The 17080-nt window shown below is 43.6% G+C and overlaps 1 protein-coding gene across 1 annotated transcript; it reads right to left on the reverse strand.

The window, feature by feature from the left end:
• Positions 1-9017: 9017 nt before the first annotated feature.
• On the reverse strand, positions 9018-16371 carry diras1b (DIRAS family, GTP-binding RAS-like 1b). The gene is made up of 3 exons (XM_047051396.1): positions 15998-16371; positions 11060-11401; positions 9018-10805 (listed from the first exon to the last, which is right to left on the reverse strand). Exons 2-3 carry the CDS (start codon positions 11366-11368, stop codon positions 10518-10520), a joined length of 597 nt encoding a protein of 198 aa, XP_046907352.1. The 5' UTR covers positions 11369-11401; positions 15998-16371; the 3' UTR covers positions 9018-10517.
• Positions 16372-17080: the final 709 nt, after the last annotated feature.

Consider the following 17080-nt stretch of genomic DNA (forward strand, 5'->3'; position numbering starts at 1 on the left):
AATGTAAAGTTAAACGCATCAATCTAGTGCACTTTGAGAGCAAAATTAAGAGGCTAGATCAATGTAGAATCTGTGCTCTTCTAAACAATATCATGTTATTTTAACCAGCCCCTGATTGGCTGTGAGGTTTAGGCATTAGGTGAGGAGTTTGCATGCATGCAACATATTGATATATAGTAGCCTATAGCAATAGTCCATATTTCATTTCAATTTCGCAAAACAAAGAAGACATTCTCAATTTAAAAATGAAATATAATGTAACTCATTTGAATCAGACCAGCAATATTTACCTTCATAAATTCTTCTTCACGTCCTCTGCCTCGGTAGAGCTAGTCGCCTGGCTAGAACTAGCTGTTGCTAGTGCCATATTTTTTTATTCTAAATCTGCATCTAGTACGTCCCGTAGTAGCCTATCATTTTATTTAACGTCTTTAATGGTAAGAGACCGCGGCGCACAGGGATGGGTAATGAGCGTTGTTTAAGATCGAAATTACAATGCAACATACGGCAGACACCTTAGATATGAGAGACCCCCTCAGATTTTGTTGCTTTCATGGGAGCCAGTCACTCCAGCCAGCTCGGCTCCCTCTGGCTACCACGTAATTCGAGCACTGAATGAAAAGGAGTGAGCCAAACAATACAATTTTAAGCAGCCAAAAGAACGGGCCTACTAACGTCATCTCCATGACAACCAGGAAGACGCCAAGCCTAAAAGCACGAACGTCCGCTCCAAAAACACTTTAAAATAAGCATAATACTCGTTTTCTTTTCAAGTGTTGTAGTACTTTTGTGTGGCCAACGTTACACACGCTAACATCGCCTAATCAGCTGTGCAGTTATAACTGATGCTTGTCGCCTTACGTAGGGAGAGTGGTGGGGACGGATCGGGGTCGCTAGGAATCTGGGGGGGACATGTCCCCCCCGTCCCCAGTGACATCTGCGCGCATGTGGGCAGGTAAATATAACTGACACCATAATTGAGAAATGTTTGCAAATTGATCGGACTGGATCATATGTTAAACTTTCTGTGATTTACGCGGAGCGAGGGGCCTGGTCAGTTCTTCAGGTAGAGTTCTCACTTGAGATCGAGGACGGGCCCCCTTGTGCCGGCCCTAGTGCAGCTGCACTCCCTGCACTCCCTATAGTTACGCCACTGATAAAAGTCTGTAGAGAAGTAGCCTATATGTGCGTGTGTGTTTTTGGGTCCTCACTGCTCAGACACTTCATCAGCATGTTGATGAGCTCAAATTATGGACATTCTAATAACTTTGATTTTCTCTTTTATGTTTTAGTTCAAACAAGAACACAAACACTGGCTTCTTGTCTGGCAAAGACCCCTTCTACAGCAGAGAGAAAGGAATCAATCTTGGATCTTACCAGAACCTTAATTGAGGCAGACATACCACTTGAAAAGGCCCCAAAATTGTCAACGTTTCTGCAAAAACACTGCAAGCAGGGTGGGTCTATTCCAGCACCCTCCCACCTGCGCACAGAGTACCTGCCAGAGCTTTATCCGTAATACGAGCAGGACATCAAAGATGCCGTAGCAGGAAAGGACATCTACATTGTCCTTGATGAGACCACAGATGCTTGTGGTAGATGTGCACTGGCCATCCTGCTCCAACCAGTGGGTGAGCGAGCTGTTGTAGCAGACCTGGCTTTTTTAGAAAAAGTTAACTTCACCACTGTGTCCCAGGCTGTCATTTCCTGTCTCAACAACTTTGCGGTCGACTTCAACAGAGTTTGGGCTTTTGTGAGTGACTCAGCTAGCTATATGAAGAAGGCCTTCACTTGCATCCTAGAAGGTCTCTTTCCAAACTCCAGACATATAACCTGCTTTGCCCACCTCATTAACCTGGTGCTGGAGGTTTTTCCGGAAATGTTTGGTGAGGTAAACAGGCTCTGTGCTCTGGTGAAGAAGGTGTTCCGTCAGGCACCTCAGCATCGTCTGCAGCTTAGAGCATTCATGCTAGAGAAGGGACACTCTTCTGTAATGCCTGTTTATGCTGTCCAGACCAGGTGGGGCTCCTGGGTACATGCTGTTGAGTACTTGGCTGAGTACATCGATGTTGTCAGCGACTTCACTGCTACGCTACCAAAAACAGCAAAGTGTGTAGAGGACCTTTGCAAACTGCTGGAGGAACAAAAGGCCCAGCTGAAAGCCCAGGCAGTGTTCATTGTGGAACACAGCAGTGAAATAATTTCTCTGCTGACCAAGCTGCAGAAGACCTCTGTCCCCATGGCACAAACCATCGCCAGCAAGCTGGAGGACCTGCAAATGCAGTTTGAATATGGCAGAACAGCAGGAGCAGACGACTGGCGCCCACATACCAAAGAGCTGCTGCAGGAGCTGCCAGAGGAAGACAGGCTGACCTGCAGTGAGCTGTTCCAGACTGCCATGGCAGCATGCTCCACCAGGCTGCTCACCGTGCTGGAGAAGCACCCCTGCCTTGACCTGTTCAGGTCATTAACCGTCCTTGATCCAACCCAGGTGATAGGAGCAAGACATTGAGGACCACGTTGAGGCTGTCCCCTCTCTGAACCAGGTGTCTGCAGAAGAGTGGCAAAGATACATGGGCATTGACAAGGCAGATGCCAGAGGAGTCAGTGCAGTGGACTGGTGGGCAGCTAGAGAGGACAGAATGCCTGTCTTAGCAAACATAGCAGCCATCCATCTTTGCCTCCCCACTACCTCAGTAGGCGTAGAGAGAGTTTTTTCTCATTATCAGATGCTTCTTAATTAGCATAGAAGGAGCCTCACTGAGAAAAAATTTAAAATGTTGCTAATTGCAAAGTTCAACAGCATTCAGCCCTAAACATGCACACACACACACTTCAACATACACCACACATTTTGTTTAAGTCATTTAAAAAATATCAAATGTAAAAACATTTAAGAAATGTAAATTGGTTTGTCGTTTCATGTCTGTTAGATACCATAGATATATTCTGTGTTTTATTTATAAATGTAATATTTATATTTATGTCCTTGCAATTCATTGTTAAATCTCTATTTATGTATTCATAAAAAAAATATACAGTATATTTAATTTGTATTACATATTTATTAACTGTTTATTTCCCCATGAGGAATCTTGCAATAGAAATATCAAAAAAGTTGAATCTCTTTAAAGCTATACTTATTCCATTTTTGGTTTTCAGATTTTCGGTCTGAATTACCGCAGAAAAAGTGAAAAAACCTAGCAGATTCCGTTTGGGTCTGGCTATCACCGGTCTCGAAGACGGCAACTGTAGGCCAAGTGGCTGGCTATCCGGCTAGCTAGCTGAGAAAATAATAAAAGGACGACATCAGTGTGGCCATTTCAGCTAGAGCTAGCTACTGTAGAGCTAGTGTTGTGCTGTATTGGCACATACCTGAACAGCCAAACCCGTTTTGTCACTGAATGGTCATTAAAACGAGTCAAGTGGTAGTGGTTTGATTTAATATTGAATAATTCCATAAATTATATCTGGGTTTGGTTATTGTGTACCGTGTTGAATGGGTTTTGGTCCTGACACGTCTTGGCTAGTTGCAACTTTGCTAATAATAACAAAGCGTTAAGAAACTTGTCTTCAATTTGAAGCAGTAGCCTACTGTAAATTCAAAGGTATGGGTAATGTCTGGAATGGTCTGGCTTCACTTCAGGTCTCGTCTCACTAAATGGTAATACATGGCATAATGTTGAGGCTAGATAGTTATAATCAGGTGCCTTATCGACCTAGCTATCCACATAATAGCAGGGCGATGTAGCGGTGGTGGCAGTGATTGTCTTCTTTGTTGCTAGCTGTGTTAGCTAACATTACCTGGCACTTATCACCCCCCACTACCTGTACATCTTGCACACGAACAGTGCTCGATAAGTCTCAAACTATTTAAGACTTCAATATCTATGTTCTGTAGAGCACTTATCCGCCCAAGTACCTCTACAAAATCTACTATCTGTGCCAAAATAATATATCCTGACAAGCCATGCTTTTCGGCAGTGCGATTCCACTGTCACCCCCATACAGGTAGCATAGCTATCTGCTGCGTTGGTCTGACGATAACCACACCCCTCTCGTTTGCATGTGAGATCTGAAATAAATACAGCACAGAAATAAATGTAGTGTGAAAATAAATATGGCGTGGAAATATATGTGGAAATAAATGTGGCGTGTAAAAGTCTAAAAAAATAAATACATGTGGCATTAGGAAATAAAAGTCCCATGAAATAAATAAATGTTGTCTTTACAAAAACGTCATTTTGAAATAAATAAATGTATTTATTTATTGATGGCGGTAAATGGATTCAGCTGTGTAATTATATAATGCTATATTTATATATTTATTGCCATCTTTTTTTAATTTCATAATTTATTTATATATTTATTTACCTATTTATTTATTGATTTAATTTTGACTAACTCGGCGTTCCATACATATTTAGCAAATTTAGATCGGTATTGCGCAACAATCGAGAGATGGGGACCCCCCCGAATATTGTCGGGTATTTCGCGCACTGCACCTCCCCCCAAATACAAAGACACGTTCTCCCCAAATTGGAAACAACATTACTTAGGGTAGGTACAACCCTTTCGCCGCTGATTGGACTCTGTGTTGTACCTACCCTTTCTGTTTTGAGTTAATGTAATGTTGTTTCACATTTGGGGGATGTAGCCTACTTGTATAAGTGGGTGTGTTTTGCACTCCAGGCCCACCATAGGTTTACCTTACAATCACTAATATAGATGAGATACAACATTCATGAACACACATGCATAAACATATTTACATACACACATACATGCATGCATAAACACACTCACGCACACCCATTAACTAACATCAACATCCATGTACACACTATCCAGGTCTACTGTCCCAGGTTTCTCTAACAGTGTTTCTTTGGTATTATGGACCCTCAGCACAGTCACTTACAACCACAAGAGTACTATTTATAGAAAGAGAGAGAGAGCATTTACCGCATTGGCCTAATTTCCTTTGGAGCGTGAAATTATGCTGATGCCTATAAAACTTTTCCTTTGAAGTCTTTCTTTCCTTTTCCATTACTCCGACTTCTTCCCTCACTCTCTCTTCCACTTGTTCTGTGACATTTGGTTTAAAAGAACTGCATCACTCAGTCTGAATGAAGACTACACTAGAACCTGGCATTACACTTAGTCTAGTATTGTGATACTTAATCACATTTTAGCTTCCAAGAACTCAGAACATTTAGTTGGTCCCCGTGACTCTCTTCCTGTACTTTCTTCACTTTGGTGTGTGTGTGTGTGTGTGTGTCTGCATGTGTGTGCTTGCCTGTATTGTGTGTGCTTATCTATTGTCTGGTAAACTCCACATCATGTCTCTGTGTATGTAAGGAATGAGAGTGTTTGTTTTTTAAGACTCTTACTTTTTAAACACCAGATTACATGTCGACAGACAGTGATTAGCTAGATTTTGAGAGAGGGTGAAGTGTGTGTGTGTTTGTCATTAGAGTAGAGCACTACCTCAAACACAAGCGAACAGAGGGATGCTATTCCAAGGGCTCTCTCTCAGTAGACAATACATACACACCTACACACACGTACATACTTGTGTACGCCTCCACACATACAGCTTGTCGTAACACGTCACTCTCTTCACCAGGGTCACACCACGCGGTGATGCAACAGCCGTCACGGTGTGTCTCCATAGCAACCACGCTGGGTGCAGAATTCCCAAGCAAATGTTAACTAAAGAGAGAGGCCGCGTGAAGAAAATAGAAAAAGAGAGAAGAGAGAGAGGGAGGGAGGGTGGGTGGGTGACTGGGCGGCTAAAAAATTTGAGGGGAGGAGACTCTTTTCACTCAGGAATACTGTGAATGAGACAATAAGATATCTCTCAGTGTCAAAATGGAGTGCTGGTCTGCTGTTTATCTCCTGGACCAGTGTACAGAGGATAAAGATACAGAAGACTGATAGGGTTTTGAATCATCCAGGTCCATCCAGCAAATGTTTGCATAAGCCAACCGAACCAAAACCCATGCTTTCATGGTTCAGGCAGGCGGTCAAATCACAGAAGTTTTATAACTATCTCGGATACATTTAAAAACATAAACAAACAAAAGACACAACCCAGCTATTTTTCAATTCACATTTTTATTAGGAAAATCATTTTGCAGATTTGATTATTGTTATCTATTTATATATATGTGATATTTTCAGTTTGTCAGAGGATGCGTCAGCACAGTATATCTTAATAGGAAGACTATTGCTAGAATAATTATCTATACATTAGAATAAGGTAAAAAAAAAGTTGCAACATAAGTTTTTTTTTTTTTACAAAAAACCAAAGCGATAAAACCAAAGCCATTAATGCTGAAGAGTCATTAAAAATACAAAGAAGATTCACAGTTTGTGTCCTTGTTCTCATGCTGGCTGGAACACCAATAGGGACCATGCAGGGATGAGGGGTCAGAGATGTAGGATAATTCTCAACTACATTACCCAGAATTCTACAGACCCCACAGAGGCCCGGTCCAGAAACATCATCCACAGATCTAAAGGGACTAGACAAGTTTGAGCAACATAGGATATGATTTCCTTTTCAATGTATTCCATTGAAAACACAACGAGGCAGCTCTTGCCTGGTACTAGATAAGCTCATGTCATAGGTACAATTAAGTCACTCGTCAGTATCACTTCCTCCTTCACCAGGGATATAGCTAAGGTCTTCTGACTCATGCTCGCAATGTTCACCTTTCACAAACACAGCTTGAGCCAGCTGCGCCACCATAAATCTAGCAAATCAATGGCACTAGTAAGCAATATTTATACTAAGGAGTGAGTTACCCAATTCAACTCGGTTACAATAACACCAGATTGCTGTAGATCTAAAACACTGGGTAGTTCCTGTTCCGGGCCAGAGGTGTGACTGGGACTGAACTTAAAGATGTTAGCTTTCTTACCTGCTAGACCTGGCAGGTAGACATGAGCTGATGGAAAACATTTGAAACGGAGAACCACTGTCATTCTAATCACTCCTGTTCTACTTACTGCCTGGGCGTGTTGCAATGTGGCTGTGTTGTAGTTCTTGACTTTACTTCTGAAATAATACATCACAAACCCTCCTCAGCAACGTGACCAGTACCCTGTTAGTTGCTTGCTTTGATATCAAACAATTGGACTATGTGCTTTCTCTCTTGTACCAATCCTAACATGAGCTATTAATGTTTACGTCTCTAATACCTTTCTGGGGAGAACAGAATTGAGTTTAAGGGGCCCTAGTAAGCATTGGTCCTTCTGTGATCTGTACAAGTTTTCAAAGAAACACTCAATGACACTCATATCCTATACAAGCTCTGATTGGACTAGACAATGTTCAGCCAATGGAGAGAGATAGAACTGAGACTTTGTTGTGTGTGTACCTAAGAATCCTCATCTTCATCCTAGGGTCTCTCCTGTCCTTGGGTCCTCTGAACGTTATTTACAGATATCTACAGATGAAACAGATTGGGGCTCAATCCCAATGTCAGAACCAGACCCAATCAGAAATAAAGAAAAAAAGTGTCCTAGTGGAACATAACTAAAGGGCAACGTGGACTGATCTCTTGAAGGGAAAGGGGCTCAAGTCCTGTGTGGAGTCTAGTGGAGGTACTAAAGGAAAAGGGGCTTCAGTCCTGGGTGGATTATAGTAGAGGTACTAAAAGAAGATGGGCTTCAGTTCTGGGTGGAGTCTAGTGGAGGTAATGAATGACGAGGTGCTCAAGTCCTGGGTCCCAGAGGTACTCAAAGTAAGTACAGTAACACACCAGTGAGGCTGTCACACCAGAGGGATGGACACAGTGGAGCAGAGAGAGGGATGGACACAGTGGAGCAGAGAGAGAGAGAGAGAGAAAAAAGGAGGTGTGTTGAATGACAACTCTGCAGACACACAGGTCTGACACACTCTGCACAGAGACAACTGGACACCCTGTTGCTATGCCTCAGATTGTGTATCGTGTTTACGCATGAGTGTGTGTAAATGGAAGGGGGGAGTGGGATGATCCGCCAGTCTGCTTGGTCTTCATGCTCATTTTGGTGTGTGTTGGTGTGCTTGTGTGTGTGTGTCTGTGTGTTGGTGCATGTGTGTGTCTAAGAGTCTGAGCAATATGACTCATGCAGAATGTGTGGGTAATCTCCACGGGGAAGCTTCAGATATCTGACAGACACTTCATGAAATCGCATAGAAACACACACAAAACAATGCGCACATGTACACACACGCTAACCCACAGATGTAGAAAATCCTCCCCTGACAAACTGGATGAGACAGAAAGTGGGAGGCAGGGGCATCCATATTAACACAAAGTACAATCCATACTTACACACAGTACAGTCCTTACTCACACACAGCATAATTCATACTCACAAACAGCATGCTCCATACTCACACAGTACATTCATAGACATAGTACACTCCTTACTCATGAACAACATACTACATACTCACACAAAGTACACTTACATACACACACAGAACACTCCAGACTCAGACACACACAACATAATCCATATTCCCACACAGTACACTTCCATACTCACACACAGCATACTCCATACACACTCTCTTGTCATCAAGGCTCTAACAGTGAGAGCCTGCATTTTGTCACTAGATGAAGAAGCTGTGATTGATTGACTTCAAAGTAATAGTATTAATAACATAATACAGCATGGTTCCTTAACTATGAGTTTAACAAGGATGAATGTTGTGCTTTTCGGGGTCAGAAATGGCATGTACTTGATGATATGAAAAAGATCCTATTCAAGTCGAAAAAAATCAAACCAAAGAGATAGATAATTTCCTTTCCTCTTATGCATTCTGGGAGTGTCTAAATAAAGACACAGCTAGACACATCTGTTTTCACTCGTCTGATGTCTATCACATTACGATACCCTGTTACTCTACTCTACCACAGCCTCATTGTGCCTTGAACGCATGCCGGTCCTAGCACATTTTGTGCCCTAGGCAAGGTTTACCTGCACCCCCCCCCCCCCCCAGCCATATGACGTGCCGCGGTTGACGCCCTCTGCTGGTACTGTTTTTGAAACTCAAGGACAGCGGGACCTTCTCCACCTTTGGTCAAATAAGATGTGAATCCCACGAGATTAGATCAACAGAAGAAAAAGGTACAAAACAATAACAAACACATATGGATACGTCTATACGATACATTTTGTTGTGCTTCTGTATTCCAGAGCCTAGACTGATTACCTATACTTTGGATCTCCCAGAACAGCTGTAGTCTCTCTAGAGATATTCCTTCACTTTGTTCAGAGAGTGCAACATAAGGGATCGTAGGCATGTCTCTCTGGTGGGTCTGAGGGCATTCAGATATTTTTGTGAGGCTGTGGTTGTGTAACACCAAACCATCTTGTGTGTGTGTATGTGTTAATACACTATTCCCTGGCAATACCTCTCTAAGCCTTGTGAGGTACAGTACAATGAGAGTTTGATCAGATAGACATGGGAACAGGAGTACTTATTGGCAAGAGGTCTAGCTCTGGTCACCCCTGAAAACCTTCTGCTCCAAAGCTTCATAGTCTCTGTGCTTGTTGGATTCAAATTCTCAGAGGTTTTAAAAGCTTTCCAAAATAGTTCACAAAGAAACGAAAGGCCACAGGAAATCCATTCTACAAAATAAATAAATAAAAATAACACAGGGTCAAAGCAAACTGACATTACCAATTTACTAATCTGAATCATCCCAATCCACTTTCAACTGATTAATAATCTTTCCCATAAACGTTCTCATAACAACATTTATTACTCTTGCATTCCTTAAACCAGAATGTTCGACCAGATTCCATCCTCCACAAGGTTCTGTTGAGGACACAACGGATTCATCCAGCAGCCATGCAGTCAACCTGAAAACCTCAAAGTCCTCTGATTCTCCAGAACAGTTCTAGACCTGCTTCCCAGTTCTGTCAACAGTATACCATTTTGACAGCTGAAAGATTCTCCAGGTTTTAATAATGTTAGTTGGGGGACAGTTAAGATCTACCTCTATCCTACATGAGGTGGGGGTGGGGTGGGGGGATGGCAGGGGGATAGAGGTGAAAGAGCTGACCGTTCCAGACCCTAAGCGTTAGCACTTGTAGAAGAAAGCCAGACTGACCTGGGGCCAGTGCCTAAGGGCACCCTCATCCAGCTCCAGTGTATAGGTATCAGATATAATTTGTGAATTTTGTTGTAGAGTCCATAAGGACAACACTACCACACCCCACCAGTGGGGTCCGGGACTCCTGGTGCTGGGATTTTGGTGTTGGATGGAATTTAGTAAGGCTGTGAGTTAGTTCCAGTCTTGTGACTGAATTCATAGCTATATATTCACTATATCCACAACATTAGGGTTAATTAGTATGTTGAAAGGACTTTGGTCCTGGTTATAAGATCAGAGGGGCTGGCTAAGAAGAGCTCCATCTTCAACCTTTCTTTTTTTGCCTCTCACCTTCCCATCCCTTCCTCCTTCCTCTTCCGTCCCTTTATCAGTTTCTCCTCCCCTCTCTGCCCCTCCTTTTTACATCACACTACACTTGCCCTTCAGTCTCTCTGCGCGGGACTGCTTCCCGGAGCGCTTGCCGTCAATGTTGAGGCTCATGTTCCTCTTCTTATCCAAGTTAAGGAGCTCCTGGAAGAGCTCAGTGACATTGTGGTTGGTCTTGGCTGAGGTCTCCATGAAGGCACATTTCCACTGAGTGGCCTGCGCCTCCCCGTCCTTGGTCTCCACTTCCCGCTGGGTCTCATCACTCTTGTTGCCCACCAGCATGATGGGAATGGCCTCCACGTTTCCCTTGATAGCCAGTACCTGCACAGGACAGAAAAGACTAGAGTAAAACAGAGTAGAGTAAAACAGTGTTGAGTAAAACAGTTTAGAGTAAAACTGAGTAAAATGGAGGATAGTACAACAGATTAGGGTAGATTAAAAACAGAGTGGTGTAGAGTAAAACACAGTAGATCAGAAACAGTGTAGAGTCGAATAGAGCAGAATCAAGTATACTAGAACAGGTCAGAGACAAATATAATGACAGGAATCACAAATACACACAAACACACACTCACCTGTTGGTAGATGGGCTTGAGTTCCTCCAGTGATTGTTTGCTTGTAATGGAGTAGACCAGGATGAAGGCATGGCCTTTGGAGATGGACAGGCGCTGCATGGCAGGGAACTGGTGGCTCCCGGTGGTGTCTGTGATCTGAAGGGTGCACACGCTCTTGTCACAGCTTATCACCTGCCTGTAGGTGTCCTCCACGGTGGGGATATAGGTGTCCCTAAAGGTGCCCTTGACGAAGCGCAGCACCAAGGAGCTCTTACCCACTCCCCCCGCTCCGAACACCACCACGCGGTAATCATTACTCTGCTCTGGCATTCTGCCCCCTTCAGGTTGCAGACAATATTACACCTGGACAGAAGGAGAAAGGGGAATGAAGAAGACAGAGGGAGGAAAAGAGAGCGGGAGAGAGAACGGTCCATTAGGTTTGGTCCCTCTGTTTGTCATGTTCTGACAGACATCCACACTGTCCGAGAGGATTCAAACTCTTGCTTCCCACCTGAGGTGAAAACAAAGGCTCACTTGTTGCTCTGCTGCAACTCATCTTTATGTATGTCTCTGACCAACCTGCCTACTCTGCAGTGTGTGTGTCTGTGTGTGTAGGTATGATTCTGTTTGTGAGTGTTTGTATGTGTGTGTTTATTCATGTCTTTGTGATTGTGTACATACACATGCGTTTGTGTACGTGTGTGTGCAGCATGTATGTCTGTGTATTATTCATTAGATCTGGAACTAAAGTCATTATAAAGGGCTCTCTAATAACCTTAATAAGATGGCAGTTCAGCTACTTCCTGGAGAGACGCAGCAGAGTGACACATTACTGATGCTCAAAAAGTGATGGACTTCCTGTTTGATGTGCACTGTGTGAACACAGTTGGATGCTGTCTGTCTGTTTGTCTGTCTGCATTCCATACATTCCTCCCTGGACACCACACATCACAAAATACTTTTGGACAGGCCTTACTTTCTTTATATTCCTCATTGCTTCATTTCAATCATACTCATAGACTCAGACAAACTTTACAGCCTCGACTGGTTCTTGACTAGGGCACAGAGGTTGATGACTATCCTCCCAAAAAGGAGTCGTCTCATACTTTCCGCTCCTTTCATCCCTGGAATTGGCGAGCTGCTGCTCCTTAATGAATTAACGGTATAAATGCATCTGTACCAGCCCCGCCAAACTCCATTAGGAAATAACTTTGGCACAGAGGAAGCTCCTCTCTTCTGGATTTTCCCCCCTCCCCTCCCATCCCCTCCTCTCCACTCCACTCCACTCATGTCTTGGCAGCCTTTGACCATCTTCAATAAACTGCTTAGAGCTAATGATTCATTTCCAGTGTTTCTGGCATTGATGGTCCAAAACAATTGGCAGCCAGTTGGCATCTGTTTAGGTTTCTGGTTAGAATTCTGCTTGTTAGATAAAAATTCAAAGGAGTAATGTATGGTAGTTGAGAGTCTGGTAGTTGAAGGTCTGGGGTTGTATTTAGTGATGTTCTTGAACATCCCTAGGAGTTTCAATGACAGTGAGATTTGAGGTGATGCCTGTCAGACTCAAATGGGTTTACAGACTAACAGACAATTACACCAGTGTCAGCTTGCCTGCACATGTGTATGTGCAATATGCACGTACACATACACATTCACTCACATGCACAAGCAACACACGCACACACCATAACACACCTACACAGGTTCAAGGACCCTTGGCTTTCAGGTGCTGGCAGATGTTATCAACTGCTGAAGCAGTCTGTGTGTGTATGTGTGTGTATGAATTTGTAAGTGTGTGTGTTAAAATCAGTGTGTGTATGGTGTTATGCCAAAGCAGTCAGGCAGATGACATCCTGACGCTCTGTGTGCACACATGAGCTCGGCCATTTTCAATTCTGTAGGAATCTGCAGGAAATAGTGAGAGAGAGAAAAGAATTGCGAGAGAGCGAGAGAGCGAGTGTAACAGAAAGAGAGATAAAATGAGGGGTTGGGGATGGGAGAGAACATGCATTTGTAGACTCTATGTATCTGTTAGTATGTTTATACATCTGTGTGCACTGTTGTGTGTGTGTGTGTGTGTGGGTACATGCAAAAGTGTGTGGATCCATATGTGTGTGTATGCATGCATGTGTGTCTGCATGTGGCAGTGATGTGTGTGTTTGTAAGAGATTGCAGCTCTCTGGTCTAGGCTTACTGGCTAATCATTGAGCTTAACCTCTTCTATTCTCCTGGACTGCTCTGCATTGACCCAATTCCCAGGACTTAGCTTACCAGCAGCCTCCATAAGACATTACACACAGCTCTTAATATACATGGAATATACTACAACAGAGGCCTCAAATGCACATACAACCAACACATAGAACTGCAACATCTATTCCAGGGTGCCAATCATAACAGGCTGTACTAGACGCAGAAGGCGGACGTGAACTTTTTACTTTTGTCTATTCAGGGAGGGAGTCTGATTTAGAACAATGCAAAAATCAGAAGGAAGGGAAAAAAAGTGATGCACAACAACATTTTGCATCAATCTTAAGCAGAGGCATTCCAAACATTTCGCTTAACTTGGATCATAGAAATCATATTGTAGATTTTATTTTGAATGAATGGAATTGGAACAGACTTGACATCCAGCACTGCTACCAATGCTGGTAGGGGTCCTTAAGGATTCCAATTCCCTCTAATCTGATCTGTGGTGCCCCACATGACCCACAATAAATCTAAAATCCTGTGCTGCTTGGTCTCTTCTCTTTAAACTAGGGTTCAGGTTGAGTTTAGACCAGGGTGTACTGTGCCCTGGAAATCTGGCTGTTGGGTTTACACAGACACATATTGCCAAAACATCAACTGCCACACAGGCAAGGCAAGACAGAACACAGACATACTAAGAGGCAAGTGGGAGACAGACAATAAATAGAGACCATCAGAAACGAGAGGTGGACATATAAACAGGCAAGAGACAGCGAAACACAGAAAAGACAAACAGACAAACAGGCAAGAGAGAAACAGTGAGGCACAGGAATGTCCAAAAGGATATTAACAAACCTCCTAAAGGACCAAATGCTCAAACCACACGTGGGTTTCCAATTACAGAGACGTGTACCAAGCGGACTGTGTTGTCAAATTCAAAAACATATGGGAATATGACCCTGTATACCACAGCTTTTCACACTCAACCTGTAGAACATACCACACCAGAGAAATGCCTTAAAACAGGAAATCTCCATCATTTTTATATGACATTCTTCTACCATTCTTCTGCATTCTTCTACCTGTGTTTTGTTTTCCTGCTCTATTTCTGGAAGTCATTGAAGGGAAAGAATGGGGTGCAATAGGAATCCTATCTCTCCCTCCTTCCATCCTTCTACCCCTCTCTCCCTCTCTCCTACTCTCCATCCTTTTATCCCTCTGTTACTTTGTTTACCCCTAACCGTGTTATACCTCACCCCTCCCTTTATCCCGCCTTCCTTTTCACCTTCCTTCAACTTTCAGGGCAGAGAATACGCGACCCAGCTGGCAAACCACCAGCAATAACAAACCCCACCCAGAACTAGCTGGACTAACGCACCGAGAACTAGCTGGACTAACACACCCAGAACTAGCTGGACTAACACACCCACACCTGAGTGTGTGTTCTTTGTCATCATCCTAATCATAATCCTTCTCTTTCTCTTCCTCCACCTCCTCATCCTCCACATTCATCACCTTCTCCTTCTCTTTGTCACCCTCCTCGTCCTAATCCACCTACTCTTCCTCAATGTATTTTACACTGACAAATTAATATTTTCCTCATACGTAATCCTGTAAACTATTGTTGTAAAACAGGAACGTGGGCACACACTGACACATCCTCTTACTCACACAAATACTGAAACACTCACCTACGCACGACCCACACACACCTCCCCCCTCCCTCACTGCCTTCCCCTACCATCCCTCTTCCCAACACACACAGGCTTTACTGTCATGCATCCCCTCTCTTTCTCTCTCTGTCTCTCTCTCTCCCTGTCTCATTATTCTCCACTCTTCAAAGCCTAATCATTGGAATTACCAGCTCCCATCACATCACTCCCTTTCCCCAATCTTTTCCTTCCCCATCCCCTCTGTGAACACACAGCAGCATCCATACAGTCACACCTACTCTCTCTGTCTCTCTATCTCACACGCACACACCTAGTCACACAACCCACTTATTCCTGCTCCTCCTTTTGTCTTGACCCCCCCCCCCGAATCCCCCATCCCCCTCACGCTTATAAAACCACACATCAAACCGCAATCAGGGCAAACACAGTGTTTCCCGATTAAACCGGATGGCAGGATGGGGTTAACTGTGAGGTTTAGAGCACGAGTCAGAGAATATGCGTCATGCTGTCGTCATTACGGAGTATGCAGCCTAATAAAGTAATGACGGCGTGTAAAATTGATGTAATGTGTGCCCATAGCAGTTTTGGGCAGTGGATGGGCTCGGAGTGGGAGGGGGGGGGGGTATGAGTTAAATTACATGGTGTGTTGTAGGACTACAGGATACGCAACGCCATTTCAGCCTATAGCCTACTCTGCTCGTTTCATTCATAAATACCAGAAGATCGCCATCTCGCTGGGGTGCCATAATTTCACAGTCGCATCGCCGTCCCACCCCCCCACCCCCCCCACACACACACCTAAAAGCAAGGAACATTTCGAACACCCAGCTATTTTGCCTTTATTCATCCTGTATTTCAGAAAATACACACGACTGTGTCCTATGTCGATTGACAGCTTTTTCGTTAAACAATGGAACAATATTTAACGGATAGCAACACAATATATTTGGAATCAAAGCGATCCGTTGTCCCATCTTTGTCATACAGGAATAGCGTGCGCACAACGGCCAACAGTGGCAGAAGGTAGCGAATCGTAATGCTACCAAATATCAACACTATCGAATAGAAAACAAAAGGTTGAAATGCATATTCATACCTGAACTTAAAGAATAGTTTCGTTTGTATGTCCTCGGTCGAGACGGATGAAAGTCGAACGCCGAAAGCGTCTTACTGCATTTTACACGATTCATGTAGTCTCGAGCTCATGTCGTCCGATTTCCACAACCACAGCGGTCTCTCTCTGTCTCTCTCTATTTCTATCTCTCTCTCGCTGAAGCTCCTGATACCAAAGATATGACGTGGGAGGTGCTACGATCTCTATCTCTGCACACTTTATCTTCTCTCACTCAACACTGTTAAAGCGGTGAAATGACAGCACACGTCCCTCCCGTCTATCGGTATGTATCCCCCTACTTCTGAATGGTGCTCCACATCGATCCTGTACACTTGAAGCGCACGACGCCCTACCAGCCCATTACGCACTTGTGCACGTTGTGATGGTGATGCCTCTTGGTAAGGCTGAAGGAAAACATTCATTTTGCAGCAGCCAGTTTTTAAAATGGTCGTCTAGGGTCACACCATGTCTGTTTCGACAGCTAAAAGCTATACTGACTTAATCTGTACATGTTTTACTCATAGATAAACCAGCGACGACGTCTAACTGGTAAACCAGTGATGGAATTTAGTCTTGTCTTAACTGACAACGCCACAGTTGCAAATGTTAAAATAAGAGGCATAGCCTATAAAAGAGAATGTGACTCAAAGAATCACAAAACAGACTTTGTTAAATTTACGTTAAAAAAGCTTCCCAGACTGGAACCAGCAGGCCTAGTTTTAGGGGTACTGGCAACCTCACACTGTGTAGGCTAAGTATTCAGCACTCTTTAAAACACGAATGAAGTCATGACTACGAACCAACTCTTTATTGGCAATTAAATACTGAATGCCAAAGATTGGATACGCCAATGTCAGAAAATATGTCACGGTTTACAACTGGGGTAGTGGTTTTCGCTGAGCGTCAAATCAGGACTACGGACAGCGACAATGTTGTAAGAAGAAGCATGCTATCTGATTAAGCCATCCGTTCGGGACCACGGAGAGCGTCGACAAGTGAAAGCGTTGAAAACGTGTTCTAGGTTTCTCAATGTCTCTCCAGAATGGGGTTTGTTGTATCATATTA

The sequence above is a fragment of the Hypomesus transpacificus genome, chromosome 3 (assembly GCF_021917145.1).
Source record: "Hypomesus transpacificus isolate Combined female chromosome 3, fHypTra1, whole genome shotgun sequence".
Classification (NCBI taxonomy): domain Eukaryota; kingdom Metazoa; phylum Chordata; class Actinopteri; order Osmeriformes; family Osmeridae; genus Hypomesus; species Hypomesus transpacificus.